This window comes from Amphiura filiformis, chromosome 1, assembly GCF_039555335.1.
Source record: "Amphiura filiformis chromosome 1, Afil_fr2py, whole genome shotgun sequence".
NCBI classification, from domain to species: Eukaryota; Metazoa; Echinodermata; class Ophiuroidea; order Amphilepidida; family Amphiuridae; genus Amphiura; species Amphiura filiformis.
Window position 1 is genome coordinate 78,091,911 of NC_092628.1, and position 13,998 is coordinate 78,105,908.

Below are 13,998 nucleotides of genomic sequence, written 5' to 3' on the forward strand. Positions count from 1 at the left end.
CCATCCAGATTGTCAGATGCGATTTGGGATTATTGGCTGCAATTAATTGCCTACATATGAAACCTACCTGGAGGACAAAAAGATTGCCCTGTATAATAGCCACCGCAATTTTGGCATTTTCACAGTCTCCATGTGCTGCTGCTGTTTACTCTGTGGTAACTCTACTAGGTTCGGGTGTTGTACACTGCAAATAATGTTGGTCAAAAAAATGACCAACAGTTTGGTCTATATACAACACATGAAACAGTTGGTCAAAATTTGACCAACAAGAGTTGTACAAAAATTATGACCAACAGTTGGTTTACAAAAACTTGCTCAAATATTGGGCAAGTAATTACCCAACACAGTTGGGCAATTTGTTTACCAATTATTGTTCAAAATTTGAACAAACTCTTGGGCATTTTTACACGGTATTGGTTTATATGTTGGTTTATTTTTGCATAACTGTTAAGCAAAATATTTGACCAACATAGTTGGGTAAATATTTTTCACTAATTGTTGGGCAATATTTAATAAAACTGTTGGGCAAATAGTTGATTGTACCAATTGTTGGACAAAATTTGATTAAACTGTTGGGCATTTTACACATTATTGGTTCATATGTTGGTTTATTTTTTGCTTAATTATTAAGCAAAATATTTGCCAAATTAGTTGGGCAAATATTTTTCAATTGTGAGTGAGTTTTCTCTAAATTAATTATAAATACATACAATATTACACGGTGTTACTTGCCTCATTTCATTCTGACCACTGTGTATGAAAAAATACTGAGAAATTTAGTGACGTTATTTTCAAATACTTGATTGATTAATAAAAAACTGATACGTAAGCTTATTTACTGCTCAGTACAGACTGCCATCATGCATGGATGGCTATGCGTGCATATCACGAGTGTCTGACTCGTACATGTCGTAAAACAACTTCACTAAATTTCTCAGTATTTTTTTTATACACAGTGGTCAGAATGAAATGAGGCAAGTAACACCGTGTAATAATGTATGTATTTATAATTAATTTAGAAAACTCACCTTTAAAGGTGTCAATTAGCTGTGCCAGCCCCCACTCTGCCAGTACCCATGTCATCCGCCATTTTACGATAAGATCGAAAATGTGCTTTCCAGAACCGAACCGCGCGAATGTTGACCAACTGTTGTTCAATGAAAAGACAACAGTGCGCATGATTGAAAGTTTTGCTCAACATTTTACATCTTTTTGCCCAACAACTTGTAATTCACGCAATTTACTACAAAGTTGCCCAACTGATGTGATTTATTTTGCACAACAGTCGTATATAAATTATGTGGCCAAAAACTTAACCAACTTTACTCCTCTCGTAGTAAAATAAAGATAAATAAATGGTCAAAATGAGAGGTTGCCCAATAAGAATTTAGATTTAACTATTATTGGGCAAGCCGTGACCAACAAATAAGTAAAAGAGTTTGCCCAACCAAATAGGTAGAAAGATTTGACCAACTTTTTTGCAGTGTAGATGCCGCCTTGGTCTCACCAGTCGGACTCATAAATGAATTGATACCTGGTATATTAATTATGATGAGTAAAAGTATTAGCTACAAACTCAAGGGTTTCTATTAGTGGCGTAGATTACATTTTTGACATTGTGGGGATGGGGGTTGGAAAAGTTTCTTAAGTATAGGGAATCCATGCAGCACCTTTTGACGACAAAATAAGTTTATGGTACAAAGCGCGCAAAAATTGTTTCCATAATATTGAAGCTAAAGTGGTGAAAATATGGTACAAAAGTGGAATAAATGGGATCGTGGAAGCGCGCAAAAATCTGCACTTTTTAGATTAAAATGGCCAAATATGAGGTTGATTTGGTCAGAAACCCAGGTACAGGCGTCAACATGAGGGATGCTTGCATGGACCAACCATATCAAAATATTGGATGATTTATCCTCCTCAATCTTGAACTCAAGGTCACCAAGGTGATCTTTCAATGCATTCGTCTTCATGATGAGCCTATTATATGATGATGATGATAATAATAATAATAATAATAATAATAATAATAATAATAATAATAATAATAATAATAATAATAATAATAACAATAATTTATTCATTCTTATATAGCGCATTACAAACAAATCTTTATGCGCTTTACAAAGCATATATATAGTTATTGATTTTAAGGACCTTTCTGTCGAACACAAACTTTCAAAAGTAACAGTTTAAATAAATAATCGCTGAAAATTGATCAAGTTATATAGCCAAAAAAGTACTTTTTAGGGTTTGATGCTTCAAAATGGTATATTTTCTCTCATTATATGACATTTTTGTTGTAATAGTACCAAAATTCATACGCATGGCTTCGGTTTTTAGTAAATATTCGCCCTACCATATTGTAACTTTCAGTTTCGAGGGCGCACTGCCATGTTAAGGTGTTTACGGTTCAGTGCGGTAAAACAAGAAAAGTCTCAAGTCAACCTATGTTGAGTTTTTGATCATTTGGGATCTAAATCATATAGTTTCACCTGATATTAGTGGCATTTAACTGTGAGAGTCCTGAATATGAGAAAATTCCACCAGAAATTAGCCATTTTCACATTGAAATCCGTGTAATACATAATTAGTGGTATTTAACCTTATGTAACTTGTGCACCAAATGGAATAATGAAACTGGAATTCATAACTGAATAACGATGATTTATACATGTGATTGGCGAATAAAGAGCACATGTTTTTCAATTTCGAGAACAAGTGTATGAAAATTACCCGCCTTTTTATTGTATTTCGCGAATCGCGTTTCTTTATCTGCAAATACCCCCTAATTTCGCGAAATTTCTGACGAGCATGAGTACCCGCGGATACACGGAGTGGCGGAACCGGGTGCCCGATTCTTTTTTTTCTGGACGATTTAGATAATTTAGCATAGCGTTTGAGCCCGAACTAGTAAAGAAACTAAGTAAAGTGTTGCTGTTAGCCAAGATGCCACTGCATATAACATTGTTGCCATGATCTGTTTTATTATTTTTCTGAAAAACAAAATTGCAATTGTATAATTTTTATTTTTACAGTCTGTAATACTCGTTCTTCTGGCGAGATAAAAGTTGATAGTTTTAAACAAAGACGACGGGAACCACGTCAACCATTTCACAGCAAATAATTTAGTATATCGTACAATCACTCTTAAATAATTATACTCGTTTCATTTTTCAAATGAAGTTATGTTTGTAATTGAAAGTCAAAGGGATCAGAAACAAACATATTATTATAAAGTCTGCACAAAAAGTAACCCAGCTTCAGAACTACTAATTGTTTCCACGATATTACTACATAGAAAGAAGGATGATTTATTTACGCGCATTTTGATACCCCGTTTGTCAAAATAATGTCGTTCAATATTAACAACACAGTAGTTTGAAAGAAAAATGCCCGAATTTAAAAGTTGCAGTTTACAGCGATCAATGGTTATTACGCAAGCAGTGTGGCACGTAAAACCGTCCATTTATCTTCGCGCTGACTTCAAATCAATACAAATAGCTGCAACTTTTAAATTCGGATATTCTTTAAACACTGCTGTGTTGTTAATATTGAACGAAATTGGACAAATGGGGTATCAAAATGCGCGCAAATAAATAATCCTTCTTTCTATGTTGAAATATTGTGAACAAAATTATTAGTTATGTACAACAGCTGCGTTACGTTTTGTGCAGTCTTTATTATAATGCTCTGTGCAACTAAGGACTGATTAATTACAAGTGCCTCTTTATATCTTTAATCATAAATAACTACTTCACATTTTGACTCGTTCTTTAATATACCTAAATGTCTATAGTAACCATTGCTTGGTAACGGAATAATGGCCGATTAATAATAATAATGAAAAACGCTGCTACTTTCTTCAATTTAAGTCTGATTGAGTGATAATCAATTTACATTATGCTATAATATATATATAGTATGTACAACAATAAAAATTCACGAGTATTTACAACTTAATCGAAACAACATCTTATTGAAATTCCTTACATTATATAGTTTGATTCCGGGGGCACTCATCTTAAATTAGGGGTGTGCGGCGCGCAGCGCTTATCTTTGGGAACTAAGAACTGATTTTCGGGCAAAATAAGGGCTTAATTAGGTCCAAATTATAGACGAATCCAACGAGCCAAGTCATGGTCAGGATTTGGTCGGCCATCTTTGGGTAGCCGCTAGCACCAACCTGGTGTTTTGAGCGCCCCATTGTGCAAATAAAAGCCGCCTAACACCTAGAGAAGATGCAAGGACGAGGAGGGTTAATAGAATAATAGCTAATAATATGTATAATGGAGATAATTCCGCAGGTAATCCCGTCGCATCTATTCATACATAGTCCTTTTGTTCGCAAGTATACATCAATGCATAGATACCGCGTGTAGTTAATCCGATTATTATGTCATTTCAAAAGCGAATAGACCATGCTGTGTGTTTTGTCGAAGGGAACTGTATTGTGTTATTCTACCTGTGTTTTCGCGGAAGGTGTAAAACGGGTGATGGAATGCAGTTTAATATTTCCGCCAAGGCCGAATCATTTCACATTTTGAGTGCATTGTAGCCGACGGCTACCCAACTAAAGGCTGCTAGTCAGGTGTAGGAATGCGTGAATTTGGATTCCTCTATAGGCTGTGGAGCAAATAAATTCCATTTTTTCCCTAGTTGAGCTTAAGGGAACTGGAATTAGCGTTTTGAGCGTTTCGACAGCATTTTTTGTGGGACATGAGAGCACATCAGACCTATCGAATTGCATTCTGAATACGAAGAATTCACGATATAATACAAATTTTATGACAAATTATTAAAATTTGATATTTTTCACATTTTGGAGATATAACAGTCCTCGAAGTAAATTTTATAAATTTAATGATATAGTCTTAAAGTGTATGTAGCTGGGAGGAAAAGCCGACGATCAATTGAAAATTTTGACCTTTCATATTGAAGATATGGATTTTTTCCTAAAAGACCTATTTTTTGTGTGTGTGTTTTGGTGGAAAAAAATCCATATCTTCAATACGAAAGGTCAAAATTTCCAATTGATCGTCGGTTTTTCATCCCACCTACATACACTTTAAGTATAAATCATCAGATTTACACAGTTTACTCGAGTACTGTTAAATATCAAAAATATCAATTTTTAATGATTTGCCATAAAATGTGTATTACATTTTCGAATTTCAAAAAATCAAAATTATTTGATATCAGAAGGCCATTCTTCGTATTCAGAATGCAATTCGATATGTCTAATGTGCTCTAATGTCCCACAATAAATACTGTCCAAACGTTCATACCCCTTCCTTAAAGAGCTACAATTGCCAGAATTTGAGGCTCAAAGAACTAAAGCGGATCCAAATGTGGTCTTAAGGAACTGCCGAAGAGCCTGGAAAAGGGAACATTATTTTTGTTAAATGTGATGAAAATATACACCCACTGAAATTTCTTGACATGTATAACAAAAGAAATGCGGTGACACACATTATCAATTGCAAAAATCATGAATGGAATTACAGCAGATTACAAAAATTTACAAAAAAGAATACGTTTTCTTGGTCTGTGAATTACATTATTGTAGATCAAAGGCTTGAATCAAGTTATTGCCATGACTTTGGTCTGCTTATCCCCCATCACGTTTAGTTCTTAGCGCTGAATACGTGGAAAGGAAGAGTAAGGGTTCTTGATTATTATGGTATGTAGCCTATAACATTACAAAATAATTGATACATTTGAAGGCATTCTCTAAACAATTACCTCAAAAATTATTTAAATACACTAAAACACTTAATACGGTATATACACAAATAACAACATCATGTTATGTCCCCTTCACACATTTACCTACTCCTAATTTCAGAATACTATAATTATATAGCACTAATTTTCTAGAATTAACTAAAAAAAATATAGAGGGTATATACTATATAAAGATATCATAATTAGAACCAGCAGCAGATAGATGCATCATGTAGCTCAGATTTAAGACCCCATTCGTTGAAATCGTTCAAGAAATAAAGACACGATGACCCCATTAAAACTAGCACCGTGCTAATTTCATTGCTAGAACATAAAAGTGCAACTTTTGATTTCGTTCTTTCCCAAGTTTTATATCACCGTTTTTCAACCAATTTCAACCAATGAGGTCTTGAATCAGAGCTAAAGGGTACAACATGTACTGGTTGCCTGTTTTAGAATATACAGGGGTGAACATAACTGGTACCTTAGTTCATTGGCGGTCTGTATTATACAGCGATTTCAGAATCTTGCATCCAATACCTTTGTCCATAACCTTGCTGTCCAGGGGACAATATACACATTTATTGGTTTCTCTATGAGTTTTAAAAATATTGTGCTTGAATTCGTCAAATTTATTACATCAGTATGGGTCTCTGAATTCTCTATTGAATTGTTTGCAGTAAAGTTGGCATTGAGTACATCACACTTCGTCATCAGGTCATTTACACGAGGCAATGGATGCGTACAAATGACCTTACACACATCATCCATCCTCAGTTTCATACAGTCATACAGAATAATGTAGATTTACAACAAAATGACGATGGAGTAGTCATGTGATGATCTCTCTTCGATAAGCACATGTAGAAATATCAACATTCTGTCAAACCTGTATTATTGTTTTCAAAATGGTAAATCAGTGACAATCTAAGAAAGCAAACATTCTGGGATATCCCTGGGCCACATTTCGTTCTCCATCATTATACTGCCAATACCGTTGACCGCTGATCAAATACCGATGACCTAAAGAGGAAAACAAAATAGAGATTGAAACTTTACTGGTATAATATAATATTTGCGACATACATTATGGTTTCCGATCTTTTGTAAATAAGAAAAAGGTATCCGTCAATAAGAAAAGGGTATCCAGCATTCGAGCTCATACCGGTTCAAACCGGAACAATTCGTCGTCGAAGTGATGTAATAATCCGATTAACTACCATAGCAATAGGGTAAAACAATTTTTGAATATATCGGAATTCACTAGTACGTTCACGCGGTGCCTTTGCATTGCATTGAACCATATGAAGCTGATCACTCGCACCTATAAGATTAGTATATTTGAAAGGAGCGGTATTGTATTCAATCTTTTATTTTAGACATACACAGGTGATGAGTACAACCTGCTTGTAGTGCAGCGCGATACATTCAAAAATTGTTTTATTCTATTGGCATGGTAGCTAATCCGATTATTACGTCACTTCGACAGCGAATACCATTATGTGCCGGTGCACTAACTCGTGTAATGGTTTTGTTTGACGTTGTAAAAGTTGCTGCTGCTGCTGTTGTTGTTGTTGTTGTCGTTGTTGTTGTTTTGTTTTATTTTGTTTTTGCGGATTTCCCGTTGCGGAATTTTCCACCCAAGTCAGGTGAGTGATAATCTCTGCTCGGGCCCTCTTCTCCACATTTGTCGCTACGGACGCCGGACGTACACTCTAAGGCATTTATTGCTGAGGCGCGATTTCGCGAAACACACGAAAATCGTCAAACTATATTGTCGTGCTCCACTTTTGCCAAACAAATTTATCACTACAGTAGTTTGGACCATCATCATCATCATCATCATCATCATCATCATCATCATCATCATCATCATCATCGTCATCGTCATCATCATCATCATCATCATCATCATTATCATCATCAGTCGTCCGCGGACACTATGGGGAGGGAGCAACGGAGTCTCTCATTCTATCCCTCACTTTCTATCGTCCACTTACCATGATTATCGGAGTAAGCCCCGCCTATAGGACTAGGAAACCCGTGAAACTCTTCGCTCGCCGGTATGCTGTCTTTTGTGAGTAGCCTATTTCTCTCTGTATCATATTTCCAAAGTTGATCATCTGTTAACGGAAAAAATATGTAGACATAAGATGAGCCCAAAAATATTAAAAATTATATTAGTCTTTTCAGAATTGAGTCCAGAGTCTGCTCGCGAACTTCTCAACTTTTTGAACTTTTTAAAGACTCATATGTGAATTAATAGTCTGATGAGTAATGATTGACATGATCGAAACTTACCTTTAAAGAAGTAAGCAATACCCTTTTGATGGTCATGATAAGCTGCGTCTATATCTCTTGGAATTCCGAATACTTTGGATAACCTCATGGGATATTGACCAGGTCTACCAGCCTTCTGTCTCTTGTTAAATACCCACATATTTCTACCTGTAAATAAAAAATGAGTAACTAGTTAGCCAACCTAAAGTGTTGCAATTAAACTAAACTAAATATCGGCTGCCGCACAAGACAACTGAAAACATAAGGGAATGTGCCGGCGTGGCACTCGAACCCACGACCTAACCACTTTTCCGCTTCTAGTCTGACGCCTTATCCATTACGAGCCGCCATGATAAATACGTAATTAATCCCTGGAATTAACCCACTTAAAAGTACACTGTATTTAGCTCTTTAACATCTTTTCAACAAGCCATGGATGTTTTAGACGTCTATATGTACACTGGCCACTCTTTGGAAGATCAAACATGGACAGACAGTTGCGTTCTTAATTATGGCTTTTCCCCTTTCGGAGAAAGGTGTATGTCAAAGTTGTCCTCTTTCCATACTTTGTTTATATTATCTGTCAAAGTTCTGGCGTGCATTAAAAATTACACATTTATCATGTTTGTAGTTCTATTTAAAATTAATAAAATCTAAGAAAGTTACTGAAAAAGTTTAATAGAATAACCATTTTCAAATTAAATAATCATTGTCAGATATAAACACTGATGCATGAGCTCAGATGAAAGACAAACAACTACACATACTTCGCATGCTACTTTTAAAATACGATGACGTACCTCTGATGAAAACAGCTGATCCATTTTTGTATGTAAATGCTGCGTCAATTGATATTGGACCATTTTTAAAGTATCTTCTGATAGGGAAACCATGCAATGGGGTCAATAGTCTCTGGTTAACATGCTCTCCTTGATACCGCCATAAATGTTCACCCTGCGTAAAAAAAGCAGAATTAATTGTATTAAGCTGTGTTTCCCAAAAAGACTCATTTTTAAACGGCATAATTCGAACCTCTCATAACCTTTCATATAAGTGGATTTGATACCGTCCGTGGTGTCAAATTGATTGAGATGTACCTGGTAAGGTTTTCGACTTGATCGTCATTGACAATTTGTAAAATGTCGTCGACGTATCGTTTCCAAAGTCTAACGGGGGGCTGTGGCGTTAGTGTTGATAGCCGGTGTGCTCCTCTCTAGTCCCAAAATGAGGGCGCTTTGTAATGTGGTTTTACATTCAGTGGTTTTAAAACAAAAAACAGTCTCAGGTCATCATAAAATATTGAAATTGTGGTAATTTGGGGACTATTTAATAATATTGATAATAATGTCTATTTATTGTAAGAGCTAGTCCAATGTATAAGAAAATCGTGCTTGAAATTACCTATTTTCCTATTACATGTTGAACCCTGTGTTATAGAGATTTAATGGTATTGAACCATACAGCAGAACTTCCAGAGAACGTGTTCGTGATCTAGTTGTGTACTTTGTTCTACCAGCCTCATATCACTGGTTCTACCTGCTCATATGAAATGCATAATGTTTGCAAAACAACTAATGTATGTGAATATTATAATATTTGTTTGAAATATGTTCACTAGGTGTTTTTACTTGCGACATTCGTGTTTGTTTGTTTGTTTGTTTGTTTGTTTGTTTGTTTGTTTTATTTGTTTCATTACCTTAGCCAAATGGCATTTGGCTAAGGTTCTCTTTCTGTCAGGTTCTGATTCTTTCTTCTACCAATCGTATAATGAGCCATCATTGCCATATGCGTTTGTCAATTTTGACGAAAATTGGTTATTAGGACCATTGGGGGATATGTATCGGCTATATCCAGTGCCCATAGGGTCTAAACAGAATTGGGATTCAAAGGTCATTAAGGGGGAATTTCCGGTATTTAATCAAATATCTTAAAATGCTTCTTCTGCCACATATTATATAGTACAATGATGTCATTTGCACATATGCATCACACGCCTATAACTTGTAAACAGAATTGGGGTCAAAGGTCATTAAGGGGTAAAATCTTACAATTGCATTATCTGGACATCTGTAAGGGGTATGGGGCTCAAACTCGGTGACAACAAATCTCATGATCAGAGGAACATTTTGCAGGGGTCAGGTCTAAGGTCATGCAGAGGTCAAATTTTAGAAATGCATTTCCTGGACATCTGTAGGGGGTACGGGGTTCAAACTTTGTGACAATTAACTTACTGACCAGGGGAACATTTTGGAATATTGTGCAGGGGTCAGGTCAAAGGTTATCTGGGGTCAAATCTAAGAATTGCATTTTCTGGGCATCTGTAAGGAGTATGGGGCTCAAACAAGGTGGCAACAAACTTCATTGACCAGGGGAACATTTTTGGAACATTTTGCCGGGTCAGATACCTCCAAAACACCAACATGCCCAGCTAGGTTTGTGGTCTATGACCACCATCTGCCACTAGTTTTTACTGTATTTTGATGTTTTTAATGATGTAAATAAATAAACGTCTATTCCATTTTCTATAATAAAGTATATTATATAGTTACTATAGTTACGCTTTTAGCAGGAAGTATAATTGACGTTGTTTCCATCATTATTCCAGCAATATTTCATGTTAGTCCTAATCATGTAGCATTTAATTGTACTATGATACATTTAAATGTCATGCATGATGCGTTTAAATGTCATGCATGACTAGAGAAAAAAGTGCGTATTCTTATTGAAAGTACAAGTTCAATCAAAATTACATCTGAATTCGATGAAGACAAACGTCTGCCTCAAACATTCCTACATTGAACGTTCTATAGAGATCGCTGGAAGAAGCGTCAACTAGACTTGAAGATGACTCTGAAACTTAAGACTATGACAGAAAATGTATGGAAGTTTTGTATATTGATGGGTAAGTAAATATAAAGAGTTCTTAAACATTTTGAAACCGTTTTAGCAATATCTCAGGACACGAAGTTAATTTATAATAATTATAATAATACGCTGTATACATATTATGGTCATGATTGGGCACAATGATTAAAAAGAGTAAATAAATATCCTATGATTCTGCTTAATTTTCACGCTTTAGATAATAATCTGGGAATCTGCTGTACTCAGACCCATCTCAACACTCATACTGTATTAGATCTTGATATAACGTGTAAAATGTCTATTCAGCGATTTGCTAGTTCGGAAATCGTAAATAATCATTATGCTAGTGGTTAAGGCCGTGTATTAAAACCTTAAAGTACGATTTCCGTAAAATTTTGATTTTGTTATTCTTTATTCAAAATGTTGAAATAATATTAGCAATAACTGACGGGAAGGGTTGCTGTCCATTTTAGGTTGAAATAACAAGGTAAAGTGAAAAAAACCCTACCATGCTTACTGGTTATTTTGGCCATTTAACACGCAGTTCTATGGGAGTATGATAATATGTCGAACTTTGCTCTGTTGACCTACAAAGACAACAAATTTGGCCGATTCCATTTAGGTGCAAGTTGGGACATGTGTAAACATTACAAATATGCAAAATAATTCCGTTTTTTAAAGTTGCAAATCTTTTAAAAACTAGATTGTCTCAGCAGCAGGGGACATTAGGCTGTCATGTGCATCTAGGTGTAGAGGCTTATCCTCTTATTCCCACTTGAGCATTCTCAAGTACACTTAAAGTGTTTTGGTCTCCTGGTCAAGTCAGTTTTAATTTAGGGGTTGTTGTTATGTTGTTATAGCAACAAGCTCAGTTTTTTGTCCAGTCAGCTGTCACTTTAGTGGTGTGCAGCCATTCAGGTCTCCCGTCTTATTTTTTAATTCCTTTGTTATGTCCATAGTTCTCCTAGTGATGCACTTGCAATTGTTCCTACTGCGTTTTATGGTGTTTGAATGTGTTACGGAGTTTCTTCGAAACCTGAAGAATCTCGTCTGTAGATTGTCTCCACTTTCTACTGCGTTTTATGGTGTTTGAATGTGTTATGGAGTTTCTTCAAAACCTGAAGAATCTCGTCGGTAGATTGTCTCCACTTTCTACTGCGTTTTATGGTGCTTGGATGTGTTAAGGATTTTCTTCAAAACCTGAAGAATCTCGTCTGTAGATTGTCTCCACTTTCTACTGCGTTTTATGGTGTTTGAATGTGTTACGGAGTTTCTTCGAAACCTGAAGAATCTCGTCAGTAGATTGTCTCCACTTTCTACTGCGTTTAATGGTGCCTGGATGTGTTAAGGATTTTCTTCAAAACCTGAAGAATCTCGTCTGTAGATTGTCTCCACTTTCTACTGCGTTTTATGGTGTTTGAATGTGTTACGGAGTTTCTTCGAAACCTGAAGAATCTCGTCTGTAGATTGTCTCCACTTTCTACTGCGTTTAATGGTGCCTGGATGTGTTAAGGATTTTCTTCAAAACCTGAAGAATCTCGTCTGTAGATTGTCTCCACTTTCTACTGCGTTTTATGGTGTTTGAATGTGTTACGGAGTTTCTTCGAAACCTGAAGAATCTCGTCTGTAGATTGTCTCCACTTTCTACTGCGTTTTATGGTGTTTGAATGTGTTATGGAGTTTCTTCAAAACCTGAAGAATCTCGTCGGTAGATTGTCTCCACTTTCTACTGCGTTTTATGGTGCTTGGATGTGTTAAGGATTTTCTTCAAAACCTGAAGAATCTCGTCTGTAGATTGTCTCCACTTTCTACTGCGTTTTATGGTGTTTGAATGTGTTACGGAGTTTCTTCGAAACCTGAAGAATCTCGTCAGTAGATTGTCTCCACTTTCTACTGCGTTTAATGGTGCCTGGATGTGTTAAGGATTTTCTTCAAAACCTGAAGAATCTCGTCTGTAGATTGTCTCCACTTTCTACTGCGTTTTATGGTGTTTGAATGTGTTACGGAGTTTCTTCGAAACCTGAAGAATCTCGTCGGTAGATTGTCTCCACTTTCTACTGCGTTTTTGGTGTTTGAATGTGTTACGGAGTTTCTTCGAAACCTGAAGAATCTCGTCGGTAGATTGTCTCCACTTTCTACTGCGTTTTATGGTGTTTGAATGTGTTACGGAGTTTCTTCGAAACCTGAAGAATCTCGTCAGTAGATTGTCTCCACTTTCTACTGCGTTTTATAGTGGGCTATTGGTTGCCTTCATGCTTTCCTCCCTTTCTGCTGCGTTTTTATACCAGGGTTATAAATGCTTTGTTGCTTATTTGGAGTATCTTTATTTACTTGGTTGTCAATACCAGTGGATTATATATCAGTAAATGGTTTAAGCATTGATGCCGTATCTTGCTGAATACAAAATGTTCGTTTGCTAGTGTTGGCATTGTTTATTCTTTTGGAGATTTCTAATTATTTAATTGCGGTTAAAAATGCTGTTTTCCAATCCAATCCTCTGTTTGATCCAAAGATGTATCTGTTTAAGATATGCTTAAGATTTGCTTAAGATGAAATTTGGTTAAATGTGATTCAGAAGTCAACTTTTGTTTGTCCAGCCTGTATGGTTGGCTTGTACACATTTTTCCAATAATTTGTGTATTTATTGATTTATATGAAGATGATAAATAATTCCAAATGCTTGCTGCAATTAATCATCTCAATGTATATAATTTGTTTAATTGATATGAAATCTGTTATTATCTCAATATAGTCTTAATTTCTATGAGATTGTGAAATTATTATAAATAAGCTTATGTGTATTAAATGGTCCTCATGATCGTGGGGGCAATGCGGAGTCTATTCTTTGCGTTGTTGTGCTTTCCTGCTGTCTCGAGACAATCAGGTTTGGACAAATTAACCAATTTCATATTATAAAATCGTACATGATGGCTTTAAAGATAAAATTAGGATTGAATTAAATGATAACATTTTAAGAGAAACTGTAAAGAAATAAGCTATGTATTTAAATGAGACTTCAACTCTGTTTCCTCGTTTTTTTTGCCAAATTCTTCATACCATTCAACTTCAATGACTTATCCTTCATTTTAAGCAGTTTAATATACACAATTTAAATTTTTATTACAC

At 35.6% G+C, this 13,998-nt stretch overlaps 1 protein-coding gene across 1 annotated transcript in view; it reads right to left on the bottom strand.

Moving 5' to 3' along the window:
• Positions 1-5,107: 5,107 nt before the first annotated feature.
• LOC140163238 (uncharacterized) overlaps positions 5,108-13,998 on the bottom strand; it is a 62,524-nt gene continuing 53,633 nt past the window's right edge. The window contains exons 16-19 of the mRNA XM_072186639.1: positions 8,808-8,961; positions 8,029-8,175; positions 7,728-7,850; positions 5,108-6,750 (exon numbers count right to left, since the gene is read on the bottom strand). Coding sequence (XP_072042740.1) covers positions 6,644-6,750; positions 7,728-7,850; positions 8,029-8,175; positions 8,808-8,961 — 531 coding nt within the window. The 3' untranslated portion in view covers positions 5,108-6,643. The remainder of the gene's footprint in view (positions 6,751-7,727; positions 7,851-8,028; positions 8,176-8,807; positions 8,962-13,998) is intronic.